This window comes from Pongo abelii, chromosome 2, assembly GCF_028885655.2.
Source record: "Pongo abelii isolate AG06213 chromosome 2, NHGRI_mPonAbe1-v2.0_pri, whole genome shotgun sequence".
Classification (NCBI taxonomy): Eukaryota; Metazoa; Chordata; class Mammalia; order Primates; family Hominidae; genus Pongo; species Pongo abelii.
This window is the reverse complement of record NC_085928.1, coordinates 5,183,919-5,198,158: the sequence shown is the minus strand read 5'-3', so window position 1 is coordinate 5,198,158 and position 14,240 is coordinate 5,183,919. Positions and strand designations below refer to the sequence as shown.

Below are 14,240 nucleotides of genomic sequence, written 5' to 3'. Positions count from 1 at the left end.
GTGAGCCATATAACTGAGAAAATACTCTGTGAAAAACTGTTCTCTCTGTTCTCAAGGAGCTTAAAGGGCATGACTAATGACACCAGAAGATCTGGGCTCAAGACCCAGCTCTGCCACTTAAGAACATGTCACAAAACCAACTTCCCTGGGCCTTGCTACCTTTCCCTATAAAATGAAGATTATACTACCCACTTAACTGGTCGTGGTGAGGATCAAATACCATAGTGTGGTATCAAAAGATATACACAGATGCTCCTTGACTAATAATGGAGTTACATCCCAATAAAGCCATTGTTTTTTGCTTTGAGACGGAGTCTCTCTCTGTCACCCAGGCTGGAGTGCAATGGCACAGTCTCAGCTCACTGCAACCTCTGCCTTCCGGGTTCAAGCGATTCTCCTAGCTCAGCCTAGGCTACCTTACTTATGCTCAGAACACTTACATTAGCCTACAGTTGGGCCAAATCACCTAACACAAAATCTATTTTATAATAAAGTGTAGAATAATCTCATGCAATTTATTGGACACTGTACTGAAAGTGAGAAACAGAAAGATTGTATGGGTACTTGAAGTATAGTTTTTAATGAAAGCCGTTTCTGATACATTGTTTCAGATGTATCAGAATATCAGATGTATCACATGTTCTGTATCAGAATATTCCACTGAGATATCAGATCCTGGCCTTGAAGGAATAAGTGGTACAGGAATACCTGGGAGGCTAACTCTGTCCAGACAGGGTAGAGAGACCTGAGTGAATACTCAAACAGTAGAGACCCTAGATGAACATGCCTTGATATTAAAGGTAAACTAGACTGGGCGTGGTGGCTCACACCTGTAATCCTAGTACTTTGGGAGGCCGAGGCGGGCGCATCACCTGAGGTTGGGAGTTCCAGACCAGTCTGACCAACATGGAGAAACCCCATCTCTACTAAAAAAAATACAAAATTAGTCGGGAGTGGAGGCGCATGCCTGTAATCCCAGCTACTCGGGAGGCTGAGGCAGGAGAATCGCTTGAACTCAGGAGGCAGAGGTTGTGGTGAGCCGAGATTGCGCCATTGCACTCCAGCCTGGGTGACAAGAGCAAAAACTCTGTCTCAAAAAAAAAAAAAAAAAAAAAAGATAAACTAGCCAGGGCAACAAAGGGAGACCCTAAAATTTAAAAGTTAGCCTAGCATGGTGGTATGCACCTGTGGTTCAGCTACTCAGGAGAGTGAGACAGGAGGATTGCTTAAACCCAGGAGTTCAAGGCTGCAGTAGCCATGATTGTGCCACTGCACTCTAGCCTGGGTGACAGCAAGATTCTGTCTCACACACACACAAAAAAAAAAGTAAACTAGTGTTAGAGTAGAAGTATTTTAGACACACCCTAATAAGGCTTAAAAATAAGCTAAAAAAAAAACAAGCTGATAGCAAGTATATAACTTACTGTCAGCCAAAACAAACTTTAAAGAAAGACAATAAAATCCAAATGCTCAGAAACTCACAATGCTTGGCATCCAATCATAAATTACTAGATATGCCAAAAAGCAGAAAAAAATGTGACCTATAACCAGGAGAAAAATAAAGAACAGGAATTACAGAGATGATGGAATCAGCAAAATAAGACCTTAAGAACAGCTATTATAAATATGCTCAATATGCTAAAAGATTTAAAGAAAAACATAAACATAATGTGGAGAGAAATGGATGATTTAAATAAGACCAAATACTGGGCGTGGTGGCTCACGCCTATAATCCCAGTGCTTTGGGAGACTGAGGTGGGCGGATGACCAGAGGTCAGGAGTTCAAAACCAGCCTGGCCAACATGGTGAAACCCCGTCTCTATTAAAAATACAAAAATTAGCCAGGTGTGGTGGCAGATGCCTGTAATCCCAGCTACTTGGGAGGCTGAGGCAGGAGAATCACCTGAACCCTGGAGGCGGAGGCTGCAGTGAGCCGAGATCGCGCCATTGTACTCCAACCTGGGCAATAAGAGTGAAACTCCATCTCAAAACAAAACAAAAAACAAATGAAACTTCTAGAAGTGAAAAATACAATGTCTGAAATGAGAATTACATTAGATGAGTTTAGTAGATGGGATACTACAAAGGAAAATATCAGAATACTTGAAGACACAGAATAGAAACCATCTGAGAGAGAGAGAGAGAGAGAGAGAGAGAGAAACAAACTTTTGCTTCTGACTATCAAGGAGCATGGATCTTGGCTTCTCACTGTAAAAAAAACAAAACAAAACAAAAAAAACCCGACTGGAAAATGAAACAAAATATGTGAAACAACTGCTTTCAGACAATAGAAAATAGGACTTGGTCCTTAAGAGAAGGGAAACACAGGCAGTAAGCCCCACATTTAGTCTGACTTCCTACCTGGAGGCATATTCTAGGTCTTGGTACTGGGAGTAGAACCTCAGGCAAATCACAGAGATTGGAGTTTAGGGAGGCTGCAGGGATTCTTTAAAGATCCATAAATAGTCTGGGCTCAGAGGCTCATGCCCGTAATCCCACCACTTCAGGAGGCCAACGTGTGAGGAGTGCTTGAACCCAGGAGTTTGAGGTCAGCCTGGGCAACATGGCAAAACACAATCTGTATAAAAAATACAAAAATCAGCTGTGCATGGTGGCTACTTGGGGGCCTGAGGTGGGAGGACTGCTTGAGCCCAGGAAGGAGAGAGGCTGCAGTGAGCTCTGTTTGCACCACTGTACTCGAGCCTGGGTGACAAAGCAAGACCCTGTCTCAAAACAAAACAAAAAACAAACAAAAAACCCTGTAAATAGAACCACACATAGGCCACATGCAGTGGCTCATGCCTGTAATCCAAGCACTTTGGGAGGCCAAGGCGAGTGGATTGCTTGAGCTCAGGAGTTTGAGATCAGCCTGGGCAACATGGTGAAACCTCGTCTCTACCAAAAAACATACAAAAAATTAGCCAGGCATGGTAGCGTGCGCCTGTGCTCCCAACTACTCAGGAAGATGAGGTAGGAGGATCGCTTGAGCCCAGGAGGCAGTGGTTGCAATGAGCCAAGATCATGCTGCTGCACTCTAGCCTGGGTGACAGAGTGAGACTCTGTCTCAGGAAAAAAAAAAAAAAAAAAAAAAAAGTAAGTGGGGGAAAGAATCAACAAATGATGCTGGACTCAAAATCGACTTGGAAAAAACTTAAATATGTACCTGCTGATATGACCCAAAATGAAGTATAAAACAACCTATGACTTATTCTAGCCAGAAACAATTAATTTGAATCCACAAAACTCCAGATCTAACATCCAGTTCATAGAAAATACAGGAGACTGGGGACAACCTATGAAAGACATCTCAAGAAAACAACCAAATACAAAAGAGGCTGTATGTGGGACCTAGGCCTACTCTCTTTATAAGTGCCACGTAACTAAAGGAGGTTAAGTCTGGAAGACAGTTTGACAGTTTCTTAAAAAATGTAAACATAAATCTACCATATGACCCAACAATTCTACGCCTAGGTATGTACCCAAAAAAATGAAAATCTATGTCCACACAAATACTTGTACATGAATGTCCAAAGCAGCATTATGCATAACAGCCAAAAAGTGGAAACAATCCAAATGTCCATCAACTGATGAACAGACAGACAAAATGTGATTTATCCACACAATGGGCTCTTATCCAGCCATAAAAAGGAAAGAAGTACTGGCACATACTACAACATGGGTGAACCTTGAAAACATTATGCAGAGTGAAAGAAGCTGGACACAAAAGACCACATGTTGCATGATTCCATTTATATACAATGTCAGAAAAGGTAAATCTATAGAGACAGAAAGTAGATTAAGTGGTTGCCTAGGGTTGGGAGGACAGAAGTGAGGGTGACTGCTAATGGGCACAAGGGATCTTTTAGGGGTGACAGAAATGTCCTAAAATTTAACTGTGGTGATGGTTGTACAACTTTGTAAATTCACTAAAAAGTTTTGCACTGTACACTTCAAACAGGTAAATTTTATGGTATATAAGTTATACCTCAGAAAAAGCTGTTAAAAAAGAGAAAAAAGGGAAGGGACAATGCTAGGTTAGCAGACAGAACACGAGGGACATAATAACCAGATGCAATACTTACCTCTGGACTAGAATCTGGTTTCAACAAACCAGATACAAAAGACATTTTCGAAACCAGATATTTTGAAAGATATTTTGAAATAAATGTGAGTATGGACTAGGTATAAAATGAAAACTTATTAATATGGAAAGTTAAACACAATTAACTGAGAAGAGTAGATTATAAAATAGCTAATGGTGCAGCTGCTATAGAAAAACAGTATGGAAGTTCCTTAAAAAATTAAAAATATATTTACCATATGATCTGGCAATTCCACTTCTGGGTACAGACATAAAATAATTCAGGCCAGGCCCAGTGGCTCACGCCTGTAATCCCAGAACTTTGGGAGGCCGAGGTGGGTGGATCACCTGAGGTCAGGAATTTGAGACCAGCCTGATCAACATGGTGAAACCCCCTCTCTACTAAAAATACAAAAATTAGCCAGGCGCGGTGGTGGGCGCCTGTAATCCCAGCTACTTTGGGGGCCGAGGCAGGAGAATCACTTGAACCCGGGAGGGAGAGGTTGCAGTGAGCCAAGATCACGCCACTGCACTCTAGCCTGGGCAACAGAGTGAGTCTGTTTCAAAAAAAAAGAAGACTTCAAAGTAGGGACTCAAACAAACATTTGCACACCCGTGTTCATACCAGCATTATTCACAATAGCCAAAAGGTGGAGGCAACTCAAGCGTGAGCTAATGGACGAATGCATAAACAAGATGTGGTCTATCCACACAATCAGCCTTAAAAAGAAAGGTGATTCTGGCTGGGCTCATGCCTGTAATCCCAGCACTTAGGGAGGCCGAGGCGGGCGGATCATGAGGTCAGGAGATAGAGACCATCCTGGCTAACACGGTGAAACCCCGTCTCTATTAAAAATAGAAAAAAATTAGCCGGGCGTGGTGGCAGGCGCCTGTAGTCCCAGCTACTCGGGAGGCTGACGCAGGAGAACGGCACGAACCCGGGAGGTGGAGCTTGCAGTGGGCCGCGATTGTGCCACTGCACTCCAGCCTGGGCGACAGAGCGAGACTCCGTCTCAAAAAAAAAAAAAAAAAAAAAGAAGGTGATTCTGACACATGCTACAACATGCATGAACCTTGAGGACATTACGCTGAGTAATAAACCAGTCGCAAAAAGGCAAATGCTGTATGATTCCACTTCTGTGAGGTCCCTAGAGTAGTCAAATTCATAGGGACAGACAGTCGAATGCCAGGTGTCAGAGGCTGGGGATGGGAGAAATGGAAGTTTTTTAATGGGTAGTACAGAGTTTCAGTTTTGCAAGACAAAGAGCTCTGGAGATTGGTTACACAACAATGTGAATGCACGTAACACAACTATAAACTTAAAAATGGTTAAGATGGTAAATTTTATGGAAATTTTACCACAATAATTTTTTTTTTTTTGAGATGGAGTCTCGCTGTGTCACCCAGGCTGGAGTGTAGTGACACGATCTTGGTTCACTGCAACCTCCGCCTCCCAAGTTCAAGCGTTCACCTGCCTCAGCCTCCGAAGTAGCTGGGATTATAAGCACCCGCCACCACGCCCAGCTAATTTTTGTATTTTTAGTAGAGACGGAGTTTCACCATGTTGGCCAGGCTGGTCTTGAACTCCTGACCTCGTGATCTGCCCACCTTGGCCTCCCAAAGTGCTGGGATTACAGGAGTGAGCCACTGCGCCCGGCCTACATAAAATTTTTTAAACCAGTATATACAGTATGATCTCATTTTGGTAAAAGATTATAAATATATACATACATGTACTTTAAAAATCTGAGGCCCAGCAGGGCATGGTGGCTCACACCCATAATCCCAGCACTTTGGGAGGCTGAGGCAGGTAGATCACTTGAGGTCAGGAGTTCAAGACCAGCCTGGCCAACATGGCAACATCCCATCTCTACTAAAAATACAAAAATTAGCTGGGCGTGGTGGTGGGTGCCTGTAATCCCAGCTACTTGGGAGGCTGAGGCAGGAGAATCGCTTGAACCCAGGAGGCTGAGGTTGCAGTAAGCCCAGATCGCACCATTGCACTCCGGCCTGGGCAACAGAGCAAGACTCTGTCTCAAAAAAAAAAAAAAAAAATCTGGGGCCACGCATAGTGGCTCATGCCTGTAATCCCGGCACTTTGGGAGGATGAGGTGGGCAGATCTCTTGAGCCCAGGAGTTCAAGACTAGCCTGGGCAACATGGCAAAACCTCATCTCTACAAAAAATACAAAAATTAGCCAGCTGTGGTTGTGTGCGCCAGTAGCCCCAGCTACTAGGGAGGCTGAAGCGGGAGGATCACTTGAGCTTGGAAATTGGAGACTGCAGTGAGCTATGATTGTATCACTGCACTCCAGTCTGGACAACACAGTGAGACCCTGTCTCAAAAAAAAATCTGGAAAGATATATAATAGCATGTTAAGAGTAGGGATTCTTGAGGATAAGATATATGGTATTTTTTTTCTTTTTCTTTTTGCAAATAGGAAAGCCAAGGCTTGGAGAGGTGAGGTGACTTACAGATGATTTAATTGCTAGGTATGAGGACCCCAACTCTGGCCTTTCCAGATAGCCCTGACCTTTCCCCAACAAAATCAATTTCCCTACCATGCTGCCTTCATCCCCATCGTGGCCCCTGTGTAAAACACAGTAGCCCATATCTTTCATTCCACTGAATTACTATAACCCACCTTCCTTCATGGACCAGCATGAGTCTTGGCTGATCTAAGAGGCCTCCTCATACCCTCCAGCCCACAGGCTCACTCACTAGTGGCATCCACATGCTATGGCACTTCCCAATCTGAGGCCCCAGATCCTCTTGAGCTAGTGCTCTGGAAGATGTAGTAGGGAACATCTGTTCTCTAATGAAGAATGCTTGGGAATAACTGCAGGAAGGCACAGCTAGAATATGACTAAATGCAAGCAGATATAGAAAGCCTCAACCTAACCATTTATATGGTTCTGTCTGAAAGTGGAAAACAGAACTACACAACAGAATGCCAGGCACAGTGGCTCACGCCTGTAATTCCAGCACTTTGGGAGGTCAAGGCGGGCGGATCACCTGAGGTCAGGAGTTTGAGACCAGCCTGGCCAACATGGTGAAACCCCGTCTCTAATAAAAATACAAAAATTAGCCGGGCATGGTGGCAGGTACCTGTAATCCCAGCTACTCGGGAAGCTGAGGCATGAGAATCTCTCGAACTCAGGAGGCAGAGGCTGCAGTGAGCCGAGATTGTGCCACTGCACTCCAGCCTGGCGACAGAGTGAGACTCCGTCTCAGGAAAAAAAAAAAAAGAACTAGACAACAGGAGGGAATGGTATGGAAGGAATGCCAGGGAGGCCCGAGAGGCCCAGACTGCTGGTGTCTCCAGAGAAAGGTACTAGTGAACATGCTGCACATCCGCCCCAATCAGAAACCTCTGACTTCTCCACCTGTTTCTCTCCCCAAAAGCAGAGGAAGTGCTGACCAGACCTCCTGTTTATTTTTTTCCCAGGGAAATTATAAAAGGATATTCTAGTATATAAGTCAGTCTCTTATGAGTTTGGCTAGTATGAGCCACCTCTATGTACACCAACAGAATCAAATTTCTGAGCCTATAAAATGAGAACTGGGACCTCATGACTTAAGTGACTATACAATGGTGCCATCCTACAGCCTTTGCTAGGTAGTCAGCTAGGCTTTCCCCAGGAAGCACCCTCTTGTGGCCTACCATTAGATAAGCAGTCCCAAATCTTTTTGGAGCCAGGGACCAGTTTTATGGAAAACAATTTTTCCATGGAATGGGGGGATGGGGGATGGTTTCAGGATGATTCAAGCACATTACATTTATTGTGCACTTTATTATAATAATATATAATGAAATAAGTATACAACTCACCAGTGTAGAATCAGTGGGACACTGAGCTTGTTTTTCTGCAACTAGATGGTCCCATCTGGGGATCATGGGAGACAGTGACAGTTCATCAGGCATTAGATTCTCATAAGAAGCACACAACGTAGATCATAGGGTTAGTGCTTCTATGAGAATCTAATGCTGTTGCTGATCTGACAGGAGGCGGAGCTCAGGTGGTAATGTGAGTGATGGGGAGTGGCTATAAACACAGATAAAGCTTTGCTCACTTGCCCACTGCTCACCTCCTGCTGTGTGGCCTGGTTCCTAAAAGGCCAGGGACTGGTTGGGGACCTCTGCACTAGATCAGACATTGTGCAGTAATTTGCCATAAGGCTGTTAAAGTTTTATTTTTTAAAAAGAAAAAGCACAAACAGAAGCTGGGAAACTAACTTTTTGTTAGAGACTTAGAGTTCCTGTTATTTACAATACTGATTTTATAAATGCACAGAAGAGAGTTACGTAGCAGATCTGAGACTGCTATCCTTAGGAAGGTCTGCTTCCAAGGCTGCCCCTTGCCTGGCATCTGGGAACTTGGCTAGTAACAGTTCTCTACACAGATACAAAATTTTCCCTAAATGATGGAGAGTGGCTCGCTGTGTCTAAACTGATGTACAATGTAGTTCATGCTGAAAACCTGCTTTCCTTCTGGGAGTCTGGAATTTTGGTTCATGCTAGGCAGAGGGTGCCTATGTGACCAGCTTGGGCACTGAATCCCTAATGGGCTTCCTTGGACACATGTTGCTGCATTTTCATTGCTGTGTGGCCCTCTCAGGGAGGGAGAGATGTAGGAAGCCTGCACCCAGGCTCCTCCAGACCCCCTATGTCTTCTGCCCTCATGATCTGGCTGTGACCCCTTACTAGATATGGTAATAATCTCAGCCTTGAATACAGCTGTATACTGGGACCCACTTGTCCTAGTTCTAGACAGTCTCTGGATTTGGGGTGCTCTTGGAGATCCCAAACACAAAAGTAGAGTATACATCTAAGCAGTTTGAGAATTATTTTTGAGAAATGCTGCTCAAGACTGCAATATTTCAATTGTCCTCAAACATGGTAATCTTTGAAGGTATAATAGTTTAAAAAAAAAAGTCAGTGCCAAGAGCCAAGTCTGAATGACAAAGAGGTATCAGGATTAGTAAACTCATAAATACTGAAAGAAGACAGGTTCAAAGTGGCAACATAAGCAGTTACACAAAAGTGATATCGAATGAATACTGTATAGTTTCTTTCCTTTTCTCAGGTAGAGACAGGATCTTGCTATGTTGCCCAGGCTGGTCTTGAACTCCAGGGCTCAAGTGATCCTCCTACCTCGGCCTCCCCAAGTGCTGGGATTACAGGCACGAGCCACTGCACCAGCCAATACTGTATCGTTTCTTTTGAAGCAATTAGAACAGAAAATTTCCCGAAAGAACCAGGGTGGAAGACTACCACAGGCCCTCTACCAGACACTATTTGTTAACAAGGCAGACAAGAAGAAAGATTTTTTTAGGTAGTGGTCTCCTGCAAGGATGCCTTTTATAATTCTACCTCCACCTTCCATAGGTCCTATCCAAAAAACTTGCCTTCCAAACTGCACTAATTATCTCTTCCATTAAAATACAAATATTTAACTGCCAACCAGAGCTTCTAGTTAGTTTTGCCATTTATAAGCTGGTGACTTCATAAAAGCCACTTCACTTCTGTAAGTGACTGAGCTGAGATTTAAACAGATTCAAAAATAATTTCTAGACCACCATCACTGCCTTCAAGAAAGGCAAGTATGAAACGAGAGTTATGTAAGAGGTGAAGTCAGCCCAGTCCTATTTTTGCAGCATATGTCACCATTTCCACTCCCCAGTGACAAGCACAAAGCCACCTAGAGCACATCCTGCTTGTCCTTTGGGGCATCTCTGTCATGTGCTTACAGTCATTCCTCTCCATCTATGTTATACCGATCTTACTCCAAGCCTCTTTCATGTTGCGCTTTGTAATGAATTTCCAACTGCTCACCCTTTCTGATGGACAAACCGCCTCTCATATCTTCCAAGAGAGATGACTGAGACATGAACTGGAGGAGGGGAGAGACGACTAGGCAAGTGAAGTGCATAGCTGGAGACTCAGAGCAGGTAGGTTCTTTCTGGAGGACACTCCAAAGGGGTGTTACACTGGGTAAACCCAAAAGACTGTTTCAGACAGTATGGCTATTATACACTGCAGAGCATATCAGGTTCACTGCTGGCCACAGAACCACCAGCAGCTCTAGCAGCAGCAGTGCTAAGCAAAACAATCAATCTGGTTTTTTAGAGGCCCTTGAATGTTGCCTGTTTAGCAAAACGCTTTTGCAAATCACTTCCAAGTATACAGGTAATTTGCATCCTCAGTGTCTTTTTTTTTTTTTTTTTTTTTTTTTTTTTTTACATTTTCCTACATATTTTCGCAGGCTAAAATTTTATGGCTATACTCCTTGTGACAGCAGATCCATTGAGGGGGAAGGACGCAAATGGTAGGCACTGTGGCAGGCTTGCAATAAATGTACTGATTAGAGGTGGGGATAAAATGAAGTACGGTGTGGTGGTGAAGACACTGAAGTCAGACTGCTTGCTATGTGAGCTTGAGCAAGTTATTTAAATCACTGAGCCTCAGTTTCCCCATCTGTAATGTGATTATAATAACTGCACTTACTTCATAGACTGCTATGATAGACTACTGGGACATTTAACCGAGAAAATGCATGTAAGTACTCATCCTAATACAAAATAAATGGTTTGTTGCTATTATTTAATTTTTAAACAGCCCTGCCGGTTAGGCATTACCATCCTCATTTCACAGATGAGGCAGTTGTGGCACAGGTGGTACCAGGATTAGAATCCAGAACTGCCCAACCCTGGAGCTCAAACTCTTCCTACCACCTGCCAGCTGAAAAGATCCCCCATGTTTTGTGACTTTCAAAGAATCAAAAGCCCAAGGCTTGACTATCTTAGGACAATGAAATCCTGTGTCTTCTAATAGTGATTATGAGATGCAGGGAAGCTCTATCACAAGAGGAGAGGGTGAAATAAACTGGTTACCAAGCTATAATAAGGGCCTCCCCCAGGGCTCTGAAAACAGACTGGAAGACAGGGAGATGGTTGTGGGGGAGGGGAATCAGCAAAAATGCACAGATTGAGATTCTGGATAGAGCGGCATGTCAAGGAATCAGAAGAGCTGACTGACAGTATAACTGTACGAGCAGTCATTTTTACCATTCCAGGCAATAAAAACATGGAGTGTCTTTGTCATTAGGTTTGAGACTCCTAGCATTTGATAAGCATCTCTTGGAGAGACATAATACCTAACAGATTGGAAGCAAACCTGACATTATTCTGCTGTCATTCAAAATAAACATGTACATCACATCCCACAGTCAGGAAAACAAACCTAAAACTTTGTGACCTGAGATTTAAAAAAAAAAAAAAAAAAAAAAACAACACCCTGCTTAGATCTGGTCCCCAAAATAAATCATACCTTGAATATTTCCTATAAATTATCAATGTCTAGAGATAAGGCTTTTGTTAATGAGATAATAAAGTGAGAAAAGCTTTTGGTAGATAAGCTGGTAGAAAAGTTGATGGTAGATAAACACACTAATGTAAACTTGGTACTCTTGGTCATATTGGGTTTTTCCCACTTAAAACACCTGTTATGTTTTTTATTTGGCAAGGCAGTCATCGGGAGCCCTGACTCCTTTACACCCCTTTGTGAGTAAACTTCTTTGCAGTTTTACATATCCTTGTATGAGTTTCCTTTCATGAGAACATATTAAAAGCTTTGAAAAGTCCTGCAGTAAGGAAATTTTAATTTAGCATTTCGAAACTTATCTGGAGGCCCTACAGTCTATGAGGGCATGAACTTTGATTTCACACCTCTGTCACCTGGAAACTAAATGACCTTAGGCAAGTCGCTTCAATGCTGAGGCTCAGTTTTACGATCTGTGGAATAGCGCTGGTTCCTGGATTATACACTACAGTACCTAAGAGCCGCAGCACATTGTAAGTCCCCAACAAACATGAATAAACACTTAAACAGAAGTGATCCCTTCTCAACATTCCAGCCTGATCTTCATTTATATGGAACAACATCCTACAGAACACCCCTGTTTGGGAAACAGAATTAAAGCTTTCAAGTCAAGCTATCTCCAGGTATACAAGGAAAACACCAAGATGATCCTGATTTAGGTCCTTGTGCCTCTACTAAGGTGCGAAATTTTAGGCAAATTTCAAGTCTTTCTGAGCATAAGATTCCTTATTTGTAAAATAAGATACTACAGAGTTGAGATTCAATGATAAAGCATTATTACATAAATGTGTACTGTTTTGTGGACACTTCTTAGATGAGGTACAGGAATAAACGGTAGAATTAAACCATAAGCGTGGGGAGGAATAGAGAGGTTTTTCTAGAAGGCTACAAGCTACTTTACAGTGCACAATAACCTAGGAATACTTCCTCCAGCAGGAGAAACTTTATACAAATAAAAATACGTAAACACACACAAACCCGTCTTCACAGAACACCTTCCAGTACAAAAAACCTAGTAAAAGTCTTTATAGACACTAGGTGCAAATTTCTGACAACAGCTTAACATAAGCCACCTGGGCCTTGGATAAATTGAACAGTAAATGTACACTAATGCTAATAGAAAACTTACTGCACAGTCACGTCTCGACTATTCATACCAATGAAGAGAAGTAATAACATAGAAAATAAACTGTTTATTACACAAACTCTATAACTGTTTTTAAGCAATGTTTCCCACAGAAATTATTAAATGAAATTTGCATTTTCCAAGCATACAATTCAATAGGACTAGACTCCATTACCAGTAAGCCACAAGCTGACCAAGCAATGAGGGTGTTACACAACCACACCATTCTATTTCATAGGAGAAGTCGTAGTGTAGCTATCTGGCTTTCTATTTTCTACAATAAACCATCCATTACCGTGGCATTTCTCCTCGTAAATGGCTCTCTCACTAAGATAAAAGGGAGTGTCAACGTCTTTCAGTCTCAGTTTCCTGCACTGTAAAATGGTAATAATAACTACTAAGTTGTCTTACTGTGAAGTCTGATAATAATGAATATAAAGGACTTGGAAATATGCAGGGCGCTTCATCGATATTCAGAATATGCTACCTGTCGTTATTATTTTCCACACAACAATTTTTACTTTCTAACTCTCTGCAAGTTTAGATTGCATCTGGATTCTCCAAACTTTGAGGCCCTTATAATCGATTAACAAATTACTCCTATGTGGTATCCTCATTTGTAAACGTCCTCTTGGCGTCCCTTTACTCAACTCCAAATCTTTTCCAGTTAAAGCGTAAGCCCCAGAACCTTCTCGACAGCGCCCCGGCATCCTGCACGGCCCTGGCTAGGACGTCCTTCCTCCCAGCCCACAGGGGCCACGCTTCAAACTCGCGGCGTAGCCCCCAGCTCTGGCCTCGCCCAGCGTCTCGGCCACGCATCCCCCAGATCCCCGGCTCTGGCCGCAGCGCTCGCTGTGCCTCGCAAAGCCCCGCCGCGAACAGCTGAGTAACTTTCCGAGTCCCGCTCTAGCCTCAGGTTCCCGGGCGACAGGACTGGCGCGCACAGGCCCCCCTGCGGCCTGGGGGAGCGGCCCGAAGCGGCCCGGCGCTCCTGGCTCCCGCGCACTGACCTGCAAGTGACCTGCTTGGTGCTCATGGTGGCTGGGCTGAGGGACCGTCGTCGTGCCGCCGCCTCTCGCAGCCGCTGCCGCCTCGGCCTTGGCCCTGGCCCGGCCCATCCCGCGTAGCCGCGTCACGCCGGCGCACGCCGCCCCTCCGGTGTATCACCTTTGTAGCGCCGGCGGGTAACCTAGCCGCCGTCACAATTGGTTCCGCACCGGGGATCGGGCAGGCTGTCCCGGCGTCCCTGCTCTCGGTGTCCCGCACTTCCAAGCCTCCGGGGCGGAGCCTGGCTGGCATCCTAGTCCTGCCTGTCTTATCCCGATGCCTACTGTTAGTGCCTGCGATTCTGCCCCGATCGCCAAGAGTATTCATTAGGGATCTCCCGCCTCCTTCGAGGCACTTCACCATTCCTGGGGCAAACTCCAGCCTCTCCTCTTAATCCCAGATGCCCCTATCCATTCATATTTGCACTCCCTGGACACCCTTCTCAAGCTCTGCCTCAATTGTTCCCGCCGGACCTCGCCTCCTACTTAAGGAAATTCCTTAGCTCTCTCCCAACTGCTCTTTCCCCAAGTCTCTACTTCCACAAGTTTTAGTCTTCATTTTCTTTCCTGCCAGTCCTGTGCTGCTCGTCTTCCATTTCCTATGGT

General features: G+C 44.1%; 1 protein-coding gene across 2 annotated transcripts in view; it reads right to left on the bottom strand.

Annotated features, from left to right (window-relative positions):
* The window catches only part of MKRN2 (makorin ring finger protein 2), a 28,821-nt gene extending 15,056 nt beyond the window's left edge, over positions 1-13,765 (bottom strand). Inside the window, exon 1 of one of the 2 annotated variants that reach the window (XM_002813106.6) lies at positions 13,599-13,765. In XM_002813106.6, the coding sequence (XP_002813152.2) occupies positions 13,599-13,624 (26 nt within the window). In that variant the 5' untranslated portion in view covers positions 13,625-13,765. The remainder of the gene's footprint in view (positions 1-13,598) is intronic. The other variant, XM_063721682.1, reaches the window with a different exon arrangement.
* Between the last annotated feature and the right edge of the window lie 475 nt (positions 13,766-14,240).